The sequence below is a fragment of the Ascaphus truei genome, unplaced genomic scaffold, assembly GCF_040206685.1.
Source record: "Ascaphus truei isolate aAscTru1 unplaced genomic scaffold, aAscTru1.hap1 HAP1_SCAFFOLD_570, whole genome shotgun sequence".
NCBI classification, from domain to species: domain Eukaryota; kingdom Metazoa; phylum Chordata; class Amphibia; order Anura; family Ascaphidae; genus Ascaphus; species Ascaphus truei.
The window spans coordinates 222,907-247,237 of NW_027456902.1; the positions used below are offsets into that span (position 1 = coordinate 222,907).

Below are 24,331 nucleotides of genomic sequence, written 5' to 3' on the forward strand. Positions count from 1 at the left end.
ACACACACAGAGACACACACACACACACACACACACAGAGACACACACACACACACACACACACACACACACACACAAACACACACACAGAGACACACACACACAGACACACATAGACACACAGAGACACACACACACACACACGGAATACAGCACCACAGCCAGCCTCCCCTCTCTCTCTGGGTTCTCTCCCCCCCCCCCACCACTCTCTGGGTCTCTCCCCCCCCCCACCACTCTCTGGGGTCTCTCCCCCCCCTACGCACTCTCTGGGTCACTACTCCCCCCCCACCACTCTCTGGGTCACTACCCCCCCCACCACTCTCTGGGTCACTACCCCCCCCACCACTCTCTGGGTCGCTCCCCCCCCCCCACCACTCTCTGGGTCCACCTCTCTGGGTCTCTCCCCCCCCCCCACTCTCTGGGTCTCTTCCCCCCCCCCCCACTCTCTGGGTCTCTTCCCCCCCCCCCCACCACTCTCTGGGTCGTCTCCCCCCCCACCACTCTCTGGGTCTCTCCCCCCCACCACTCTCTGGGTCTCCCCCCCTCCCACCACTCTCTGGGTCTCCCCCCCCCCCCACCACCACTCTCTGGGGTCTCCCCCCCCTACCACTCTCTGGGTCTCTTCCTCCCCCCCCACTCTCTGGTCTCTCCCCCCCCCCCAATCTCTGGGTCTCCCCCCCCCCCACCTCTCTCTGAGGTCTCCCCCCCCACCTCTCTCTGGTCCCCCCCTCCCCACCTCTGGGTCTCTTCCCCCCACCCCACCTCTCTGGGTCTCTTCCCCCCCCCCCCCCACCTCTCTCTGGATCTCTTTCCCCCCCACCTCTTTCTGGGTCTCTCACCCCCCCCCCCCACCTCTCTCTGGGTCTCTCCCCCCACCCCCCTCTGGATGACTCTCCATCTCTCTGCCTCTCTCCCCCCCCCTCTCTCTGGTCTCTCCCCCCACCCCCCTCTGGATGACTCTCCATCTCTCTAGATCTCTGCCTCCCCCCCCCCCCCTCTCTGTGTCTCTTCCCCTTCCCCCTACCTCTCTCCGTCCCTCCCCCCCTCTCTGGGCCTCTTCCCCTTCCCCCCCCTCTCTGGGTCTCTTCCCCTTCCCCCCCTACCTCTCTTCCGTCCCTCCCCCTCTCTCTGGGCCTCTTCCCTTCCCTCCCCCTCTCTCTGGGCTCTTCCCCTTCCCTCCCCCTCTCTCTGGGCCTCTTCCCCTTCTCCCCCTCTCCTGGGCCTCTTCCCCTTCTCCCCCTCTCTGGGCCTCTTCCCCTTCTCCCCCTCTCTCTGGGCCTCTTACCCTTCCACCCCTCTCTCTGCGTGTCTCCCCATACCTCTCTCTGCGTCTCCCCCTACAACCTCTCCCTCCTCCCCCCCCCACCTCTCTCTGCATCTCCCCGCTCCTCCCCCCACCTCTCTCCCGCTCCTCCCCCCACCTCTCTGGTGGTCTTACTCTCCCCACCCCTCTTTGAGTCTCTCCCCCTCGTCCCCCCACCTCTCTGATGGTCTCGCCTCTCCCCACCTCTCTGGGTCTCCTCCCCTCCCACCTCTCTCTGCATCTCTCCCCCACCTCTCTCTGTCTCTCCCGGCTCCTATCCCCCTCACCCCACCTTTCTGCGTCTCTCCCGCTCCTCCCCCCACCTCTCTGCGTCTCTCCTGCTCCTCCCCCCCACCTCTCTCCCCCCTCCCCCCACCTCTCTGCGTCTCTCCCGCCCCTCCCCCCACCTCCTCCCCCCTCCCCCCCACCTCTCCCCCCTCCCCCCACCTCTCCCCCCACCTCTCTGCATCTCTCCCGCTCCTCCCCCCCCCTCGCCCCACCTCTCTGCGTCTCCTGCTCCTCCCCCCACCTCTCCCCCTCCCCCCACCTCTCTGCGTCTCTCCCGCTCCTCCCCCCACCTCTCTCCCCCCTCACCCCACCTCTCTGCGTCTCTCCCACTCCTCCCCACACCTCTCTTCCCCCTCGCCCCACCTCTCTGCGTCTCTCCCGCTCCTCCCCCACACCTCTCTCCCCCCTCACCCCATCTCTCTGCGTCTCTCCGGCTCCTCCCCCCACCTCTCTTCCGCTCCTCCCCCCTCCCCCCACCTCTGCGTCTCTCCCGCTCCTCCCCACCTCTCTCCCCCCTCACCCCACCTCTCTCTGCGTCTCTCCCGCTCCTCCCCCACCACCTCACCCCACCTCTCTGCGTCTCTCCCACTCCTCCCCCACACCTCTTCCCCCTCGCCCCCACCTCTCTGCGTCTCCTCCCCGCTCCCTCCCCCCACACCTCTCTCCCCCCTCACCCCATCTCTCTGCGTCTCTTCGGCTCCTCCCCCCCACCTCTCTCCCGCTCCTCCCCCCTCCCCCCACCTCTGCGTCTCTCCCGCTCCTCCCCACCTCTCTCCCCCCTCACCCCACCTCTCTCTGCGTCTCTCCCGCTCCTCCCCACCACCTCACCCCACCTCTCTGCGTCTCCCCCACACCTCTCCCCCTCACCCCACCTCTCTGCGTCTCTCCCGCTCCTCCCCCCACCTCTCTCCCGCTCCTCCCCCACACCTCTCCCCACCCCTCTCTGCGTCTCTCCCGCTCCTCCCCCCACCTCTCTGCGTCTCTCCCGCTCCCCCCCCCCCCCCCACCTCCCTCCCCACACCTCTCTCGTGGTCTCACCTCCCTCCCCCTGCGTCTCCCACACGTGGAATCAGAGTCTCACACACAGTGCAGTATACGTAATAAACTCATGTTTCTACAGAACAAAGCTGATAATATACAAAATATACAACGTCACCAGGCCTGATCTCACACAGGACCCCCCCCCCTGCTCCCCCACCCCAGGGTCCCCCCCAAAAATAACAAAGGCAGAACAAAAACTGTCATATGGGATGTGTGATTACAACATCTTATTAACCCCTTCACTTCCAGAAGAACCTGCAACGCATTGCTAAGCCAGTCACATCAACAATGTAACAACTGCAGTACCCCTGGCTAGATCATATCTGTATGTGTGAGAACATACATACATATACACATTGTGTGTGTATGTATATATATACACACACACACACACACACACACACACACACACACACACACACACACACACACTTGCATGTTTGTGCACATATACACACACTGTGCCCTGTCCTGTTTGTGCAGAACCTAACACCCCCCCCCCCCCCCCCAACAAAAAAAAGGTTTTAAAAGAAGTCATGGGACGTTTTAAAAATGGCCGCCTTCACGAAAGTTCTAAAATAGAAAAAATAAAAAGTATTTTCCTGGCGCTAATCCCGGGGACACTGCCCCTCCCCCCGCTGTGTCCGCTCCGCAGGAGACCCCCAGGGGGCATTGTGGGTAAAATTCAGTTAAAATGATCAAATGACAAAAAAAAAAAACAGATCTCGTGGTATGAAAAAGAATAATGTTTTTATATAGAGCGGAGGCGCTATAAAGAGGCCGAGCGGGGCAGCGAGGATGAATGACATGAAAGCACACGCACATCTATCGCTAGAGAGGGAGCGCGTGTGCGTGCATATGCGCACGCAGACACACACGATTATACCAGCAGCGTCTCTGCCAGAGACCCCCTCGTGCTGTGAAACGCGCTCTGCACATACCGCGGACATACCGCGGACAGCCGGCGGGGGGTTTCTGGCCGGAGACCGTGGGTGGGGTCTGTGTAATACGGAACTTCGTGACGCGGGACTGCGACACTCGCCAACGGTCACACACGCTTAGCAACGCGTTGCAGGGCCGAATCAACGGAGTGAAACAAGAGGTTACATCGAATCTGTGAGGAGTGGGATTTGGGGGGGTAATTATAGGGACTCGTAACCCCCCGTGCTGCTTCCAGAGGGACCCTCAACACGACAATGGCTTCAGTGTTCATCTGGTTGTAAAGGAGACAAGAGAGAGGGGAGGGGGGGAGGGGGGAGGGGGGGAGGGAGGTGAGGGGGGGGGGGATGAGGGGGGCGCTCAGCTCTTTGCCCTCTCCCTGTATAAATAAAACATACTCCCATAAAGGAATAAAAGAACGGAGAGGGTTAACATATATAAAAGTAGCCCCAATAAAATGGCTTTAAAATAAAAAATAAAAATATATATATATATGTACACGTGCCCTCTGGGACTGAACTTGTTCACGAGGAGGCCGGGGGGCGGCGCCGTCACATTTTGCTGACCCTTGGCGTCGTATTTAAAGTGCCACAAATGAACAGGCCACATGTTTTCGGGCTCCAGAGAAAAAATAAAGAAAAAACCAAAAAAAAACAGAACAAGGTCATTGTTACCCTGCGGTGTCCCCAGCACCCCCAATGGGCACCAGAAATGCTACTCGTCCCCCCCCCCCTCTTTTAAACCTTACGAAACAGGCCCGGTTGTTTCCTCTTGGGCGCCAGGAACAGGCATTTGTCCCCTGTCGGGCGCCAGAAACGGGCCATTCGCACCGTCCTGTGGTCACCGTATACATGGCCGCCGGGGCCTACTCGGACCCTGAACCAGGCAGACAGAGAGTCTCGCGCTCGCCGCGGAGCATTTAATTCAGTGTCCCTCGGCAGTTCTCCGTCCCGCACAGGCAGGGGATCTTGTTCTCTTCGATGGGGAACTTGTAGTCGTACGTGATCTCCTCGTTCATTCCGATCGGCTGCTTGGAGTAGATGACTATTTTCTTCTGGGACTCGATGGTGATCACTTTGGCGTAGCAGTTTGGCTGCGGTTGGCGTGGGGGGAAGAGGGAGGCAGGTAAAATAAAGAAGGCGGAACACAACAGAACATGCCAAGGCTACATACACCCAACGTACATACAACCACAAAACCTACGAGACTACACCAAGAAACAGGGATATTGGGGTAAGACGTCCTCACACACATCTATGTGGTGGGATCTTCCCATGACCTGTAGACCCCTCTAGAAAAGACCCGGAGGAGTCACGGGTGGAAATAAGACACTTTGGTCCATGTGATTGTTATTCTTACATTCCCTACAGCTAATAACTCAAATCGATTCCTGGCCCCTGCGTTCCCTGTTCGAACCTCCAACTCCCTAACCCGATGGTCGCTTGCATCTTTCAGAGTCTCTTCCCCTTCCTTCCTCTCTCAATTTCAGATTCCCTGTGCTCCATGTCAACCTCGCCGCTCCCCAAACTCGCCTCAACCCAACCTCGCCTCAACTCAACCTCGCCGCTCCCCAAACTCGCCTCAACCCAACCTCGCCTCAACTCAACCTCGCCGCTCCCCAAACTCGCCTCAACCCAACCTCGCCTCAACTCAACCTCGCCGCTCCCCAAACTCGTCTCAACCCAACCTCGCCCCCTCCCAACATCGGCACGCCGCCACCCAACCTTGCTGCCTCCAACCCAACCTCGCCCCCTCCCAGCCCAACCTCGCCACACCCCCTCCAGCCCAACCTCGTCCCATGCCAACCCAACCTCGCCCCTGCCAACCCAACTGCGCTCCTCCCAACCTCACCTCGCCTCCTCATGACCCAACCTCGCCGACTTGTAACCCAACCTCACCTCGCCGCCTTCCAACTAAATCTCGTCTCCCCCAACCCAACCTCGCCCCCTCCAACCCAACCTCGCAGCTCCCCAAACTCGCTTCAACCCAACCTCGCACGCCGGCTCCCAACCTCGACCCTCTTAACTTCGCCGCATCCTAACTTCGCCGCATCCCAACCTCGCCGCCTCCCAACCCAACCTCGCCGCCTCCCAACCTGGCCCCCTCCCAACCCAACCTGGCCCCCTCCCAACCCAACCTGGCCCCCTCCCAACCAACCTGGCCCCTCCCAACCCAACCTGGCCCCCTCCCAACCCAAACCTGGCCTCCTCCCAACCCAAACCTGGCCTCCTCCCAACCCAACCCAACCTGGCCCCCTCCCAACCCAAACCTGGCCCCCTCCCAACCCAAACCTGGCCCCCTCCCAACCCAACCCGGGCCCCTCCCAACCCAACCCAACCCAACCTGGCCCCCTCCCAACCCAACCCAACCTGGCCCCCTCCCAACCAAACCCAACCTGGCCCCCTCCCAACCCAACCTGGCCCCTTTCCAACCCAACCTGACCCCTTTCCAACCCACCTAGCCCCCTCCAACCAACGGCCGCCTCCCAACCCAACCTGGCCGCCTCCCAACCCAACCTGGCCGCCTCCCAACCAACCTGGCCCCCTCCCAACCTCATCCCAAACCAACCTGGCCCCCTCCCAACCTCAACCCAACCCCGCCGCCTCCCAACCCAACCCCGCCGCCTCCCAACCCAACCTGCCCCCTCCAACCCAACCTCCCCCCTCCCAACCCAACCTGGCCCCCTCCCAACCCAACCTGGCCCCCTCCCAACCCACCTGCCCCCTCCCAACCCAACCTGCCCCCTTCCAACCCAACCTCGCCGCCTCCCAACTCAACCTGGCCCCCTCCCAACCCAACCGCCTCCAACCAACCTGGCCCCCTCCAACCACCTGGCCCCCTCCCAACCCAACCTGGCCCCCTCCCAACCTCACCCCAACCCAACCTCGCCTCACCCCCTCCCAACCCGCCCTCCTGCCACCCGGCCTCGTGCCAACCCAACCTCACCCCCTCCCGCCTCCTCCCAACCTCGCCCCCTCCCAACCTCACCCCCTGCCAACCATCCTCACCTCGCCGCCTTCCAACTCAATCTCGCCTCCCCACCCCCCAACCAACCCCTCCCTCTCCCAACATCACCTCACCGCCTCCCCTCCCAACCTCGGCTCGCCACCTCACCGACTTCCACCCCAACCTCGCCGACTCTCACCCCAACCTCGCCGACTACCACCCCAACCTCGCCGACTACCACCCCAAACCTCGCCGACCTACCACCCCAACCTCGCCGACCCCCACCCCAACCTCGCCACCTCCCACCCCAACCTCGCCGACCCCCACCCCAACCTCGCCGACCCCCACCTCGCCGACCCCCACTCAACCACGCAGACTCCCACCCCAACCTCGCAGACTCCCACCCCAACCTCGCAGACTCCCACCCCAACCTCGCAGACTCCCACCCCAACCTCGCAGACTCCCACCCCAACCTCGCAGACTCCCACCCCAACCTCGCAGACTCCCACCCCAACCACGCCCTCTCCCAACCAAACTTCGCCCCCTCCCAACCAAACCTCGCCCCTCCCAACCAAACCTCGCCCCCTCCCAACCAAACCTCGCCCCCTCCCAACCAAACCTCGCCCCCTCCTACCCCCTCCCACCCCAACCTCGCCCCCTCACACCCCAACCTCGCCCCCTCACACCCCAACCTTGCCAACCCCCACCCCAACCTCGCCACCTCCCAACCTTGGCACGCCACCTCGCCGACCCCCACCCCAACCTCGCAGACCCCCACCTCGCCGACCCCCACCCCAACCTCGCCGACCCCCACCCTCGCCGACCCCAACCAAACCTCGCCCCCTTCCAAACAAACCTCGCCCCCTTCCAACCAAACCTCGCCCCTTCCCACCCTCACCCCCTGCCAACCCATCCTCACCTCGCCGCCTTCCCACTCAATCTTGCCTCCCCCCAACCTCGAGTCCCAACCCCCCAACCAAACCCCTCCCTCTCCCAACATCACCTCACCGCCTCCCCTCCCAACCTCAACTCGCCACCTCGCCGACTCCCACCCCAACCTCGCCGACCCCCACCCCAACCTCGGCTCGCCACCTCGCCGACTCCCACCCCAACCTCGCCGACCCCCACCCCAACCTCCCCACCTCGCCAACCCCCACCCCAACCTCCCCACCTCCCAACGTCGCCGACTCCCACCCCAACCTCGCCGACTCCCACCCCAACCTCGCCCGCTGCAACCTCGCCGACTCCCACCCCAACCTCGCCGACTCCCACCCCAACCTCGCCGACTCCCACCCCAACCTCGCCGACTCCCACCCCAACCTCGCCGCCTTCCAACTCAATCTCGCCTCCCTCCAAACTCACTTCGCAACCCCCCAACCTTCTCCCAACCCAACCTCACCCACTCCCAACCCAACATCACCTCACCCCCGCCCAACCCAGCCACCTCCCATCCCAACCTGCCCGCCTCCCATCCCAACCTTACCGGCTCCCATCCTCACCTCGCCGCCTCGTAACCCAACCTCACCTCGCCTCCCCCCAACCTCACTATGCAACCCCCCAACCAAACCTCGCCCTCTCCCAACCCAACATCACCTCGCCGCCTCCCAACCTGGCCCCCTCCCAACACAACCTAGCCCCAACCCAACCTCGCCCCTCCCAACCCAACCTCGCCTCATCCCGTCCCAACGTGGCCTCCTGCTAACCCAACCTCGCAGCCTCCCAACCAAACTTCGCCTCTCAACCCAACCTTGCACCAACCCAACCTCGCCCTACCTCACCTCGCCTCCTCCCAACCACGCCTCCACCCAACCTCACCCCCCCAACCTCGCTTTGCAACCCCCCAACCTCGCCCGCTCCCAATCCAACATCGCCTCCTCCCAATCCAATATCGCCTCGCCACCCAGCACCTCCCAACCCAACCTCCCCATTTCCCAATCCAATATCGCCTCGCCTCCCAGCACCTCCCAGCCTCTTTCTGCCTCTCTGCCCTCCCGCTTTGCCCTTCTCCCGCTCTGCCCTCCCGCCCGCTCTGCCCTCCCTCCCGCTCTGCCCTCCCTCCCGCTCTGCCCTCCCGCCCGCTCTGCCCTCCCGCCCGCTCTGCCCTCCCGCCCGCTCTGCCCTGGCGCCCGCTCTCACCGTGCAGCAGTGGTTTATAAACCGCGCCAGGTTCCCGCACTTGGTAGCATCTATAATGGTGTCCTGGTCCACTCGGAACAGATAGCTGCTCCCGATGCCCTCCTGGGCGTAGCGTTTCTCTCTCATGTCCGCCACCACCTGTCGGGAGACAACAAGCAGCCAATGAGCGGCGTCACAGAGACACTTCTCCACCGGAGGGACCCGGCGAGGCAGTGCTCGGCAAAGTCACCGTATCCACCACTGCCAACATCCAAGGAATTATTTTCTGTGCATAGTTACATAGTTACATAGTTGATGAGGTCGAAATAAGAAATACGTCCATCAAGTACAACCGAAGCTAAATTTAGACGACCGATACGTTACCTATATGTGTAATTACAGTATATGGATCCAGAGGAAGGCAAACACACAGCCCCAGTGTCATATCATCCCATGATATCTCATAAGGGGAAATAAATTCCTTCCTGACTCCAAGAATTGGCAATCAGATTACTCCCTGGATCAACATCCTTCCCATGTTTACTTATTAGATATATCCCTATATACCTTTCCATTCTAACAAGATGCACAACCTGTTTTGGAACATATCTATTGTATCTGCCATCACAGTCTCCACGGGTAATGAATCCCACATTGTAACTGCCCTTACTGTAAAGATAAGGTTGTGATCTAACACGCTGTAAGGTTGTGATCTAACACACGCTGTAAGGTTGTGATCTAACACGCTGTAAGGTTGTGATCTAACACGCTGTAAGGTTGTGATCTAACACACGCTGTAAGGTTGTGATCTAACACGCTGTAAGGTTGTGATCTAACACGCTGTAAGGTTGTGATCTAACACACGCTGTAAGGTTGTGATCTAACACGCTGTAAGGTTGTGATCTAACACGCTGTAAGGTTGTGATCTAACACACGCTGTAAGGCTGTGATCTAACACGCTGTAAGGTTGTGATCTAACACACGCTGTAAGGCTGTGATCTAACACGCTGTAAGGTTGTGATCTAACACACGCTGTAAGGCTGTGATCTAACACACGCTGTAAGGCTGTGATCTAACACACGCTGTAAGGCTGTGATCTAACACACGCTGTAAGGCTGTGATCTAACACACGCTGTAAGGCTGTGATCTAACACACGCTGTAAGGCTGTGATCTAACACACGCTGTAAGGCTGTGATCTAAAACACGCTGTAAGGCTGTGATCTAGCACACGCTGTAAAGCTGTGAACTAACACAAGCTGTAAGGCTGTGATCTAACACACGCTGTAAGGCTGTGATGTAACACACGCTGTAAGGTTGTGATCTAACACGCTGTAAGGCTGTGATCTAACACACGCTGTAAGGCTGTGATCTAACACACGCTGTAACGTTGTGATCTAACACACGCTGTAACGTTGTGATCTAACACACGCTGTAACGTTGTGATCTAACACACGCTGTAACGTTGTGATCTAACACACGCTGTAAGGTTGTGATCTAACACACGCTGTAAGGCTGTGATCTAACACACGCTGTAAGGCTGTGATCTAACACACGCTGTAAGGCTGTGATCTAACACACGCTGTAAGGCTGTGATCAAACACACGCTGTAAGGCTGTGATCTAACACACGCTGTAAGGTTGTGATCTAACACACGCTGTAAGGTTGTGATCTAACACACGCTGTAAGGTTGTGATCTAACACACGCTGTAAGGTTGTGATCTAACACACGCTGTAAGGTTGTGATCTAACACGCTGTAAGGTTGTGATCTAACACGCTGTAAGGTTGTGATCTAACACACGCTGTAAGGTTGTGATCTAACACACGCTGTAAGGCTGTGATCTAACACGCTGTAAGGCTGTGATCTAACACGCTGTAAGGCTGTGATCTAACACGCTGTAAGGTTGTGATCTAACACACGCTGTAAGGCTGTGATCTAACACACGCTGTAAGGCTGTGATCTAACACACGCTGTAAGGCTGTGATCTAACACACGCTGTAAGGCTGTGATCTAACACACGCTGTAAGGCTGTGATCTAACACACGCTGTAAGGCTGTGATCTAACACACGCTGTAAGGCTGTGATCTAACACACGCTGTAAGGCTGTGATCTAAAACACGCTGTAAGGCTGTGATCTAGCACACGCTGTAAAGCTGTGATCTAACACAAGCTGTAAGGCTGTGATCTAACACACGCTGTAAGGCTGTGATGTAACACACGCTGTAAGGTTGTGATCTAACACGCTGTAAGGCTGTGATCTAACACACGCTGTAAGGCTGTGATCTAACACACGCTGTAACGTTGTGATCTAACACACGCTGTAACGTTGTGATCTAACACACGCTGTAACGTTGTGATCTAACACACGCTGTAAGGTTGTGATCTAACACACGCTGTAAGGTTGTGATCTAACACACGCTGTAAGGCTGTGATCTAACACACGCTGTAAGGCTGTGATCTAACACACGCTGTAAGGCTGTGATCAAACACACGCTGTAAGGCTGTGATGTAACACACGCTGTAAGGTTGTGATCTAACACGCTGTAAGGCTGTGATCTAACACACGCTGTAAGGCTGTGATCGAACACACGCTGTAACGTTGTGATCTAACACACGCTGTAACGTTGTGATCTAACACACGCTGTAACGTTGTGATCTAACACACGCTGTAAGGTTGTGATCTAACACACGCTGTAAGGTTGTGATCTAACACACGCTGTAAGGCTGTGATCTAACACACGCTGTAAGGCTGTGATCTAACACACGCTGTAAGGCTGTGATCAAACACACGCTGTAAGGCTGTGATCTAACACACGCTGTAAGGTTGTGATCTAACACACGCTGTAAGGTTGTGATCTAACACACGCTGTAAGGTTGTGATCTAACACACGCTGTAAGGTTGTGATCTAACACACGCTGTAAGGCTGTGATCTAACACACGCTGTAACGTTGTGATCTAACACACGCTGTAAGGCTGTGATCTAACACACGCTGTAAGGCTGTGATCTAACACACGCTGTAAGGCTGTGATCTAACACACGCTGTAAGGCTGTGATCTAACACACGCTGTAAGGCTGTGATCTAACACACGCTGTAAGGTTGTGATCTAACACACGCTATAAGGCTGTGATCTAACACACGCTGTAAGGCTGTGATCTAACACACGCTGTAAGGCTGTGATCTAACACACGCTGTAAGGCTGTGATCTAACACACGCTGTAAGGCTGTGATCTAACACACGCTGTAAGGCTGTGATCTAACACACGCTGTAAGGCTGTGATCTAACACACGCTGTAAGGCTGTGATCAAACACACGCTGTAAGGCTGTGATCTAACACACGCTGTAAGGCTGTGATCTAACACACGCTGTAAGGTTGTGATCTAACACACGCTGTAAGGCTGTGATCTAACACACGCTGTAAGGCTGTGATCTAACACACGCTGTAAGGCTGTGATCTAACACATGCTGTAACGTTGTGATCCAAAATACGCTGTAAGGTTGTGATCTAACACACGCTGTAACGTTGTGATCTAACACACGCTGTAAGGTTGTGATCTAACACACGCTGTAAGGCTGTGATCTAACACACGCTGTAACGTTGTGATCTAACACACGCTGTAAGGTTGTGATCTAACACACGCTGTAACGTTGTGATCTAACACGCTGTAAGGTTGTGATCTAACACACGCTGTAAGGTTGTGATCTAACACGCTGTAAGGCTGTGATCTAACACACGCTGTAAGGCTGTGATCTAACACACGCTGTAAGGTTGTGATCTAACACACGCTGTAAGGCTGTGATCTAACACACGCTGTAAGGCTGTGATCTAACACACGCTGTAAGGTTGTGATCTAACACACGCTGTAAGGTTGTGATCTAACACACGCTGTAAGGTTGTGATCTAGCACACGCTGTAAGGTTGTGATCTAACACACGCTGTAAGGTTGTGATCTAACACACGCTGTAAGGTTGTGATCTAACACACGCTGTAAGGCTGTGATCTAACACACGCTGTAAGCCTGTGATCTAACACACGCTGTAAGGCTGTGATCTAACACACGCTGTAAGGCTGTGATCTAACACACGCTGTAACGTTGTGATCTAACACACGCTGTAACGTTGTGATCTAACACACGCTGTAACGTTGTGATCTAACACACGCTGTAACGTTGTGATCTAACACACGCTGTAACGTTGTGATCTAACACACGCTGTAACGTTGTGATCTAACACACGCTGTAAGGTTGTGATCTAACACACGCTGTAACGTTGTGATCTAACACACGCTGTAAGGTTGTGATCTAACACACGCTGTAACGTTGTGATCTAACACACGCTGTAAGGTTGTGATCTAACACACGCTGTAACGTTGTGATCTAACACACGCTGTAACGTTGTGATCTAACACACGCTGTAACGTTGTGATCTAACACACGCTGTAACGTTGTGATCTAACACACGCTGTAAGGTTGTGATCTAACACACGCTGTAAGGTTGTGATCTAACACACGCTGTAAGGTTGTGATCTAACACACGCTGTAAGGTTGTGATCTAACACACGCTGTAAAACTCAATAAAATTATTTGAAAAAAAAAAAAAAAAAAATCCCCAAAAATCCACATTTCCAAAGAAACACAGAAACTGCGGCAGACACGGATCCCTCGATATCTCCATGATGCGGCAGGCGGGATATTTTCCCCGCTGGGGGAGCGCTCAGCCCCTATCTGTATTGGGAGTGACAGAGTTGCGTTCTCTCACCTGCCGAATGTTCTGCCCGACGTATTCTATCACCATCTCGTCGGCAGCGATGGGCTCCATGGCGAAGAGACCCCACTCGTGAATGCGACTGCGGCCGAATCGGAGTTTCTTCTTCCGGAACTGGGGGAAGTGGCGAAAGGGCATTAAATATTGGACGCTGCATTGTCCAGCAGCATCCATTGCAACCGCCCCGTCACCCCGAGCGCGTTCCCTCCGCCCCATCACCCCGATCGCGTTCCCACCGCCCCGTCACCCCGAGCGCGTTCCCACCGCCCCGTCACCCCGAGCGCGTTCCCACCGCCCCGTCACCCCGAGCGCGTTCCCACCGCCCCGTCACCCCGAGCGCGTTCCCACCGCCCCGTCACCCCGAGCGCGTTCCCTCCGCCCGTCACCCCGAGCGCGTTCCCACCGATTCGTCACCCCGAGCGCGTTCCCACCGCCTGTCACCCCGAGCGCGTTCCCACCGCCCCGTCACCCCGAGCGCGTTCCCACCGCCCGTCACCCCGAGCGCGTTCCCACCGCCCCGTCACCCCAAGCGCGTTCCCACCGCCCCGTCACCCCGAGCGCGCTTCCACCGCCCCGTCACCCCGAGCGCGTTCCCACCGCCCGTCACCCCGAGCGCGTTCCCACCGCCCGTCACCCCGAGCGCGTTCCCACCGCCCCGTCACCCCGAGCGCGTTCCCACCGTCCGTCACCCGGAGCGCGTTCCCACCGCCCCGTCTCCCCGAGCGCGTTCCCACCGCCCCGTCACCCCGAGCGCGTTCCCACCGCCCCGTCACGCCGAGCGCGTTCCCACCGCCCCGTCACCCCGAGCGCGTTCCCACCGCCCCGTCACCCCGAGCGCGTTCCCACCGCCCGTCACCCCGAGCGCGTTCCCACCGCCCCGTCACCCGGAGCACGTTCCCACCGCCCCGTCACCCCGAGCGCGTTCCCACCGCCCCGTCACCCCGAGCGCGTTCCCACAACGCCCCGTCACCCGAGCGCGTTCCCACAACGCCCCGTCACCCCGAGCGCGTTCCCACAACGCCAAGGCATCCTGCACAGACAGTTCTATGCAAACCTTCACTGCAACAATCACCTTACACCAGGGGTTCCAACCTTTTTTGGTTTGGGAACCATATACTTATATTATGAAATGCTGCCAAACACAGACCCTCTCTTATAGCGCGTCTGAGATAAGATGCATTGTAAGGAACCCCAACTCTCTCTAATAGTGCGTCTGAGATAAGATACATTGTAAGGAACCCCAACCCTCTCTAATAGCGCGTCTGAGATAAGATGCATTGTAAGGAACCCCAACTCTCTCTAATAGTGCGTCTGAGATCAGATGTATTGTAAGGAACCTCAACCCTCTCTAATAGCGCGTCTGAGATCAGATGTATTGTAAGGAACCCCAACCCTCTCTTATAGCGCGTCTGAGATCAGATGTATTGTAAGGAACCCCAACCCTCTCTAATAGCGTGTCTGAGATCAGATTAATTGTAAGGAACCCCAACTCTCTCTAATAGTGCGTCTGAGATCAGATGTATTGTAAGGAACCTCAACCCTCTCTTATAGCGCGTCTGAGATCAGATGTATTGTAAGGAACCCCAACCCTCTCTTATAGCGCGTCTGAGATCAGATGTATTGTAAGGAACCCCAACCCTCTCTTATAGCGTGTCTGAGATCAAATGCATTGTATGGAACCCCAACCCTCTCTAATAGCGCGTCTGAGATCAGGTGCATTGTAAGGAACCCCAACTCTCTCTAATAGCGCGTCTGAGATCAGATGCATTGTAAGGAACCCCAACCCTCTCTAATAGCGCGTCTGAGATCAGATGTATTGTAAGGAACCCCAACCCTCTCTTATAGCGTGTCTGATATCAGGTGCATTGTAAGGAACCCCAACCCTCTCTAATAGCGCGTCTGAGATCAGGTGCATTGTAAGGAACCCCAACCCTCTCTAATAGCGCGTCTGAGATCAGGTGCATTGTAAGGAACCCCAACCCTCTCTAATAGCGCGTCTGAGATCAGGTGCATTGTAAGGAACCCCAACCCTCTCTAATAGCGCGTCTGAGATCAGATGCATTGTAAGGAACCCCAACCCTCTCTAATAGCGCGTCTGAGATCAGATGCATTGTAAGGAACCCCAACCCTCTCTAATAGCGCGTCTGAGATCAGATGCATTGTAAGGAACCCCAACCCTCTCTAATAGCGCGTCTGAGATCAGATGCATTGTAAGGAACCCCAACCCTCTCTATTAGCGCGTCTGAGATCAGATGCATTGTAAGGAACCCCAACCCTCTCTAATAGCTCGTCTGAGATCAGGTGCATTGTACATTCTTTTGCAGCTTCCACAGCTGTCTGTGCACACTCCCATATTAATGGAACAGCGCCCTCTGCTGTTGCACTGCGGACTTGCTGTTACCTTCAGCTGGTTGAGTTTAAGCAGGTCGCTGTCCAGCAGTGAGGACGAGCCGATAGCGCTAAGCAGCCGTCTCTGCTCCGAGCGACGCTCCGACAGCACCCGGTTTGTGCCCTGCGGACGGGAGGGGATAATGAGAGGGACTGCCATATGTGACCAGGTCAGGTCAAAGGTTACCGTGTCACAGTGTCGCTCTGCGGCAGAAGGAAGGGACAGGCCACCATGTGTCACCGTGCCCATGTGTTACAGGTCCCGTGTACCATTGTCACCCCGTCTGTGTCACCGTGCCCATGTGCTACAGGTCCCGTGTGCCATTGTCACCCTGCCCATGTGCTACAGGTCCCGTGTACTATTGTCACCCCGTCTGTGTCACCGTGCCCATGTGCTACAGGTCCCGTGTACTATTGTCATCCATCTGCGTCACCATGCCCATGTGCTACAGGTCCCTTCTGCCATTGTCACCCAGTCTGCGTCATCGTGCCCATGTGCTACAGGTCCCTTCTGCCATTGTCACCCAGTCTGCGTCATCGTGCCCATGTGCTACAGGTCCCTTCTGCCATTGTCACCCAGTCTGCGTCATCGTGCCCATGTGCTACAGGTCCCCTGTCCCATTGTCATCCATCTGCGTCACCATGCCCACGTGCTACAGGTTTCTACCATTGTCACCCCATCTGTGTCACCGTGCCCATGTGCTACAGGTCCCTTCTTCCGTTTTCACCCCGTCTGCGTCACTGTCACCACGTGCTACAGGTCCCTTCTGCCATGTCACCCAGTCTGTGTCACCATGTGCTACAGGTCCCTTCTGCCATTGTCACCCTGCCTGTGTCACCGTGTCCATGTGCTACAGGTCCCTTCTGCCATTGTCACCCTGCCTGTGTCACCGTGCCCATGTGCTACAGGTCCCCTGTACCATTGTCACCCGTCTGTCACCGTGCCCATGTGCTACAGGTCCCTTCTACCATTGTCACCCCCTCTGCGTCACCGTGCCCATGTGCTACAGGTCCCTTCTGCCATTGTCACCCTGCCTGTGTCACCGTGCCCACGTGCTACAGGTCCCTTCTGCCATTGTCACCCTGTCTGTGTCACTGTGCCCACGTGCTACAGGTCCCTTCTGCCATTGTCACCCCGTCTGTGTCACTGTGCCAATGTGCTACAGGTCCCCTGTACCATTGTCACCCCGCCTGCGTCACACTCCCGCGTCAGCTCCGCCGGGCGCTACGTCACTATGCGTTGGGAGGGTCGGGATCGGGGCCTGACCTGCGTGTCGGCGTCCAGCTCCTGCGCGGACACGGGGTAGACGTCCAGGTACTTGTCCTTGTCCTTCTTGCTGATGGCATAAAACCCCTCGCTCCTGGCACAGCCCGTTGGGTGCTCCCGCAGCCCATCCTGCCGGCTCCGCCGACGCTTCGGGTCCGCAATGTTGGTGAGTGAAGGGGCCGTGTTAAGGGAAAGGACGCCGGGACCGAACGCCCCCCTCCCCCCACCATGCGTGTTAGCTTCGCCCGCTGCGAGAGGTCACGCGTGTTTCTGCCGCACGTACGTGCTGCGACTTGCTACTCTTCCCATATAAGAGGAGTGCAATATTATTCAACATTCGCAGCTTAATAGCAAATAACACTGCCACTTGTGTGATCAGTCGCATGCCTCAGCCAGGTCTGCCACCCTGTCCTTCCCCATTAATCTCTTAGCATACAGTGCTAACAAATCTACGTAAGTACCAGCACTCACTGTCTAATAGCTAAATGATGAAAACAGTTGTAATGCAGAATAAACATTTAATAATAAAACGAACCAGAAATAAATCAAATGTGTTTGCAGAAACCAGTATCATCTGAAGAGGTAGTCCCTCGAAACGTCGCCCCCCTAGCATACTTGCCGTTCTCCGTTTTTTGTGTATTTTCCTTGTGTTTCATGTTTTTTCCCCTTTTCCTTTATCACTTTGTGACATGCCCATTTGTGATACTGGTTTCTGCAAACACATTTGATTTATTTCTGGTTCGTTTTATTATTAAATGTTTATTCTGCATTACAACTGTTTTCATCATTTAGCCATTAGATAGTGAGTGCTGGTACTTACGTAGATTTATTAGTACTATACAGGGGAATAAGGGTCCCCTTTTGTTCAGTGCACCCTGCAATTGCATAAATTTAACACTATCAGAGTGCTGTCTATCGTCCCCTTTTACCCTTAGCATACAGTGCTTCCACTGCAGCAAGGGATTCTGGGTAATGGCATACAGTGCTTCCACTGCAGCAAGGGATTCTGGGTAATGGCATACAGTGCTTCCACTGCAGCCAGGGATTCTGGGTACTGTCCATGGTGTCACCTTTCGCTTGTAACCCATTGTAACGTGCTAGAACGTTGCAACAAGCCTACGTGCCGATACCTGCCGCATTGCACATCTTTTCAGCACAGCCTGGGTTAAAGTGTAGAGCCCGCAAGCCTACGCACAGGCAGCTGTTTCACCCTTCTGGGTGTCTCAGCGTGAGGCTGGGGATACTGGCGTTGCAATGTGAAGCTGGGACAGGTTTCACCCGCACACTATATAAGTTATGGTGGGTCAAAAAAAAAAGTGCCAGAAACCCCGCACCGCACCGCGCCCGGCACGGAAAAGGATCACTGGCGAGCACATTCACGGCTCAGACAGCTCTGCAACCCTGCCCTTCCCCATTATCTCCAAGCATACACTGCAGCAAGGGATTCTGGGCAATGACATGCAAATGAGCACACAGTGCCAGCTTTTTACCAACTAGCTTGCCAGAAGCCCCCCCATGTGACGCCGGGAGGAGGCCGCCCAAGGAAGCGCGTTCTAGTGAAGCTACGCCATATTATCCAGTGATTCTGCAGGACGGCAGAGAGAGACTCACTGGGCCATTGGTCTCCTCTGTCACCCCTCCCCCCCCCCACAACCTCCCACGCCCTGCTCAGGATATTGGTGTGATGCACCCAGTGGGTGTCATTTAGCCAGTCGGTGCTGTGGTCCTCCTGCAGGAGTCTCTCGTACATGTCCCTCAGGAAGACCAAGTCCTCCAGGTCCAGCCCCATGTTCCAGATGTCGTACAGGATGGTCATCTGCTCGAACTCGCTTCGCGTCTCGAAACGCGGAGGGGCCGGCGGTGGAAGTGGAGCCGACTCCTGTGCGACCTCAGCTGCCGGGTGGTCACCCACATCATCTCTTCCTCCTCCTCGTCGTCGTCATCATCGTCATCGTCCGAGGTCACCTCCCCGGGCTCGGCTTCCTTCACCTGCTGCCTCCGGCTCTTGCCTCTGGACACCTCGATTGCCGCTTTGGCCAGAGCCCCCTCTGCTTTCCTGGGTGGGGTCAGCTGCATGTCCCCCACCTCCAGCAGCCCTGTCTCGCCCTCCTTCCCAGGTCCCAAACCGCTGCCTATGCACACCACCTCCTCTGGCGCCTCCAGCACAGGCTGCCGGAGGTCCACGTGAAGCAGCTCACAGGGCTTCTCCAGTTCGGCCGCTGCCCCCCGATGCCTCCTGGAGGGGAACTTCAGGGTGGCGAGTGTCGAGTAGTTGTGTTCCAGCAGGATCTGCCTGGTGAAGGCAGAGAGGACTTCCTCCACGGGCTCTGTCCTTTCTGACACGGGCGCAGGATGGACGACCTCCGGCTGCTTCGGTGGCTCCAGGTGGACCTCCTCTTCTGCATCCTCGTCCTCCAAGTCTTCCTCTCCCTCGTCTTCCCTGTGCTCTCCCGGCCAAGCTCGGGGCGGGAAGGATTTCACCAGCGACGCGTGGTCCCAAGGGAGGTTCAACACCGTGAGAGGCTCCGGCTGCTTCTGCGGGGGCGACAGGTCTTTGGCGGGGGGCGGGAGCGGTTCGGGCTCCCGTTTCGGGCTCCTGAGGGTCTCCGGGGTTTGGGGGGCAGGAGCCGGAGGAGCCTCGTCGGCAGGTTTGGGCGACTCCTGTTTCGGCGTGGGCGCGGGGCTGGGTGGGAGCTCGGGGGCAGGTTTCTCCAGGGGCTGGTGATTTGGGGGCTTGATCTCGGGGGCCTCCGGCTCCTCTTCGGGTGGGAAGGGGAAGGACACAGTTTTACGCCTCTTCTTGGGAGGGGGGAGGAGCTGCAGTGGAGGGGACGGAGGGGGGCACGGTTTGGAGACGAGGGCAGAAGGGAGAGGCTCGGAAGGCTCGGTACATGGCTCCTCCGTCACCGCTGGGCCGATAGGCAATGGATCTGTAGGAGGGGGAAAGAGGGAGGGGGAAAGAGGAGGGGGAAAAAGAGGAGGGGAAAAAGAGGAAGGGGAAAAAGAGGAAGGGGGAAAAGAGGAAGGGGGAAAAGAGGGAGGGGGAAAAGAGGAGGGGGGAAAGAGGAGGGGGGAAAGAGGAAGGGGGAAAAGAGGAAGGGGGAAAAGAGGAAGGGAAAGAGGAAGGGGGAAAGAGGAGGGGGGAAAGAGGAAGGGGAAAGAGGAGGGGGGAAAGAGGAGGGGGGAAAAGAGGAAGGGAAAAAGAGGAGGGGGAAAGAGGAGGGGGAAAAGAGGAGGGGGAAAGAGGGAGGGGGAAAGAGGGAGGGGGAAAAGAGGGAGGGGAAAAAGAGGAAGGGGAAAAAGAGGAAGGGGGAAAAGAGGAAGGGGGGAAAGAGGAAGGGGGAAAAGAGGAAGGGGGAAAAGAGAGAGGGGAAAAGAGGAGGGGAAAAGAGGAAGGGGGAAAGAGGAGGGGGAAAAGAGGAAGGGGGAAAAGAGGAAGGGAAAGAGGAAGGGGGAAAGAGGAGGGGGAAAGAGGGAGGGGGAAAAGAGGGAGGGGGAAAAGAGGAGGGGGAAAGAGGAGGGGGGAAGAGGAGGGGGAAAGAGGAGGGGGAAAAGATGAAGGGGAAAAGAGGAAGGGGGAAAAGAGGAAGGGGAAAGAGGAGGGGGGGGAAGAGGAGGGGGAAAAGAGGAAGGGGGAAAGAGGGAGGGGGAAAGAGGAGGGGGAAAGAGGGAGGGGGAAAGAGGAAGGGGAAAGAGGAGGGGGAAAAGAGGAAGGGGAAAAGAGGAAGGGGGAAAGAGGAAGGGGAAAGAGGAAGGGGAAAGAGGAAGGGGAAAAGAGGAGGGGAAAAGAGGAAGGGGAAAGAGGAGGGGGAAAAGAGGAAGGGGAAAGAGGAAGGGGAAAGAGGAAGGGGAAAAGAGGAGGGGAAAGAGGAGGGGGAAAGAGGAGGGGGAAAAGAGGAGGGGAAAGAGGGGAAAGAAAGAAAAACAAGGTGAAGAAAAATGAGAACAACATTAACCCGGCAGGGACATTTGACGACTTTTGGGGCGAGATTGGACAGTTTTGGGGCTGGCACGTTACTAGTATGTACAGGGAGCAGTAACACGTGTAATACGGAGGGAAGATCCAATCGGACACAAAATAAGTTGTGTACAGCAAATAACGCCCCAACCCCCCAGCCAGGTCTGCCACCCTGCCCTTCCCCATTATCTCTTAGCGTACAGTGCTTCCACTGCAGCCAGGGATTCTGGGTAATGACATGCAAATGAGCACAGCGTGCCACTCTTGGCTTCATATTCATTGTAACATGGATCCCCTGGAAGCGCCTGCCTGCCGTGTTACACAGCTTGTTCAGCACAGAAGTGCAGAGCAAGTAACCTACTCACAGACAGCCTTTTCAACCTTTTGGGCCTTATCAGTGTGAGGCTGGTTGCTGGCTATGCAACGTGAAGCAGGTAGCGGGTATAACCAGTCGCATGTTATGGAGGATAACAAAAACCCTCCACTATACAGCAAGAAAACAGCCGGCTGGTGAGCACGGGGGGGAGGGGGAGGTGCAGAGGGGTATACTAGGTATACACGTGGGGTCCTCGGGGGGTACTCACCCGGGGTCTCCGGCTTGATGACTGGCTCGGGTTCCTCGGGGAGCGGGGCGGGGCTGGGCGGCCGCAGGAGGAGATCCAAAACGGCCGGAGGTTCTGAGCGCGCGTCTGGTTCTTCCTCCTCATCGTCGGAGGAAGCGGGAGAGGAGGGAGTGGAGGACGACGACGACGACGACGATGAGGAAGAAGAGGAGGAAGAGGAGGAGGAGGAGCTGCTGTCTGACTCGCTGGAGCTGTCGCTGTCCTCGTCTGACCCGATTTTGGAAGAGAGTTTACGGAGGGGGAGACGTCTTCTGGGGAGGGAGAAGACAGGGGAAGAGGGAAAAGACAGGGTAGGGGGTGATGGGGGAAGAGAGAGGGTGAAGGGGGGGGGGGAGAAGAGAGAGGGTGGAGGGGGGGGAGAAGAGAGAGGGTGAAGGGAGGGGGAGAGAAGAGAGGGTGAAGGGAGGGGGGAGAAGAGAGAGGGTGAAGGGAGGGGGGAGAAGAGAGAGGGTGAAGGGAGGGGGGAGAAGAGAGAGGGTGAAGGGAGGGGGAGAAGAGAGAGGGTGAAGGGAGGGGGAGAAGAGAAGGGTGAAGGGAGGGGGGAGAAGAGAAAGGGTGAAGGGAGGGGGGAGAAGAAAGAGGGTGAAGGGAGGGGGGAGAAGAGAGAGTTTGAAGGGAGGGGGCAGAAGAAGAGGGTGAAGGGGGGAGAAGAGAGGGTGAAGGGAGAGGAGAAGAGAGAGGGTGAAGGGGGGGGGAGAAGCGAGAGGGTGAAGGGGGGGAGAAGGGAGAGGGTGAGAGAAGGAGAAGACAGGGAAGAGAGAGGGAGAAGACGGAAAGAGAGAGGGAGAAGACGGAAAGAGAGAGGGAGAAGACGGAAGAGAGAGGGAGAAGACGGAAAGAGAGAGGGAGAAGACGGAAAGAGAGAGGCAGAAGACGGAAAGAGAGAGGGAGAAGACGGAAAGAGAGAGGGAGAAGACGGAAAGAGAGAGGGAGAAGACGGAAAGAGAGAGGGAGAAGACGGAAAGAGAGAGGGAGAAGACGGAAAGAGAGGGAGAAGACGGAAAGAGAGGGAGAAGACGGAAAGAGAGGGAGAAGACGGGGTAGGGGTGATGGGGAAGAGAGGTTGAGGGGGGGAGAAGAAAGATGGTGAGGGGTGGAGAAGAGAGAGGGTGAGGGGGTGGAAGAGAGAGGGTGAGGGGGTGGAAGAAGAGAGGGTGAGGGGGGGGAAGAGAGAGGGTGAGGGGAGAGAGAGGGCGAGGGGGGGAAGAGAGAGGGTGAGGGGGGAGAGAGAGGGTGAGGGGGGAGAGAGAGGGTGAGGAGGGGAAGAGAGAGGGTGAGGGGGGAAGAGACAGGGTGAGGGGGGGAAGAGACAGGGTGAGGGGGGGGAAGAGACAGGGTGAGGGGGGGAAGAGAAAGCGTGAGGGGGGGGGAAGAGAAAGCGTGAGGGGGGGGAAGAGAGAGGGTGAGGGGGGGAAGAGAGAGGGTGAGGGGGGGGGAAAGAGAGAGGGTGAGGGGGGGGGAAGAGAGAGGGTGAGGGGGGGGAAGAGAGAGGATGAGGGGGGGGAAGAGAGAGGGTGAGGGGGGGTGGAAGAAAGAGGGTGAGGGGGGGAAGAGAGAGGGTGAGGGGGGGAAGAGAGGGGGAGGGGGGGAAGAGAGATGGCGAGGGGGGGGAAGAGAGAGGGTGAGGGGGGAGAGAGAGGGTGAGGAGGGGAAGAGAGAGGGTGAGGGGGGAAGAGACAGGGTGAGGGGGGAAGAGACAGGGTGAGGGGGGGGAAGAGACAGGGTGAGGGGGGGGAAGAGAAAGCGTGAGGGGGGGAAGAGAGAGGGTGAGGGGGGGAAGAGAGAGGGTGAGGGGGGGGGGAAAGAGAGAGGGTGAGGGGGGGGGAAGAGAGAGGGTGAGGGGGGGTGGAAGAGAGAGGGTGAGGGGGGGGGAAGAGAGAGGGTGAGGGGGGTGGAAGAAAGAGGGTGAGGGGGGGAAGAGAGAGGGTGAGGGGGGGAAGAGAGGGGGAGGGGGGGGAAGAGAGATGGCGAGGGGGGGGGGAAGAGAGAGGGTGAGGGGGGGGAAGAGAGAGGGAGAGGGGGGGGGAGAGAGGGTGAGGGGGGGAGAGAGAGGGTGAGGGTGGAAGAGAGAGGGTGAGGAGGGGAAGAGAGAGGGTGAGGAGGGGAAGAGAGAGGGTGAGGGGGGGGGAAGAGAGAGGGCGAGGGGGGGGAAGAGAGAGGGAGAGAGGGGGGAAGAGAGAGGGAGAGGGGGGGAGAGAGGGTGAGGGGGGGGAGAGAGAGGGTGAGGGGGGAAGAGAGAGGGTGAGGAGGGAAGAGAGAGGGTGAGGAGGGGAAGAGAGAGGGTGAGGAGGGGAAGAGAGAGGGTGAGGAGGGGAAGAGAGAGGGTGAGGAGGGAAGAGAGAGGGTGAGGAGGGGAAGAGAGAGGGTGAAGGGGGAAGAGAGAGGGTGAGGGGGGAAGAGAGAGGGTGAGGGGGAAGAGAGAGGGTGAGGGGGGAAGAGAGAGGGTGAGGGGGGGAAGAGAGAGGGTGAGGGGGGAAGAGAGAGGGTGAGGGGGAAGAGAGAGGGTGAGGGGGAAGAGAGAGGGTGAGGGGGGGGAAGAGAGAGGGTGAGGGGGGGAAGAGAGAGGGTGAGGGGGGAAGAGAGAGAGGGTGAGGGGGGGGAAGAGAGAGGGTGAGGGGGGGAAGAGAGAGGGAAGAGAGAGGTTGAGGGGGGGAAGAGAGGGGTGAGGGGGAGGGGGGGAGAGAGAGGGTGAGGGGGG

General features: G+C 57.6%; 1 protein-coding gene across 1 annotated transcript; it reads right to left on the minus strand.

Moving 5' to 3' along the window:
* Nucleotides 1-4,005: 4,005 nt before the first annotated feature.
* On the minus strand, nucleotides 4,006-21,904 carry LOC142485368 (uncharacterized; the record flags this gene model as incomplete). Its single annotated transcript, XM_075584403.1, is given in 8 exon segments — nucleotides 4,006-4,664; nucleotides 8,654-8,791; nucleotides 13,392-13,511; nucleotides 15,799-15,909; nucleotides 17,053-17,222; nucleotides 18,730-18,906; nucleotides 18,909-19,982; nucleotides 21,595-21,904. Coding segments are annotated over 8 exon segments (2,274 nt in total), but the record flags the coding sequence as incomplete, so codon positions are not given.
* Nucleotides 21,905-24,331: the final 2,427 nt, after the last annotated feature.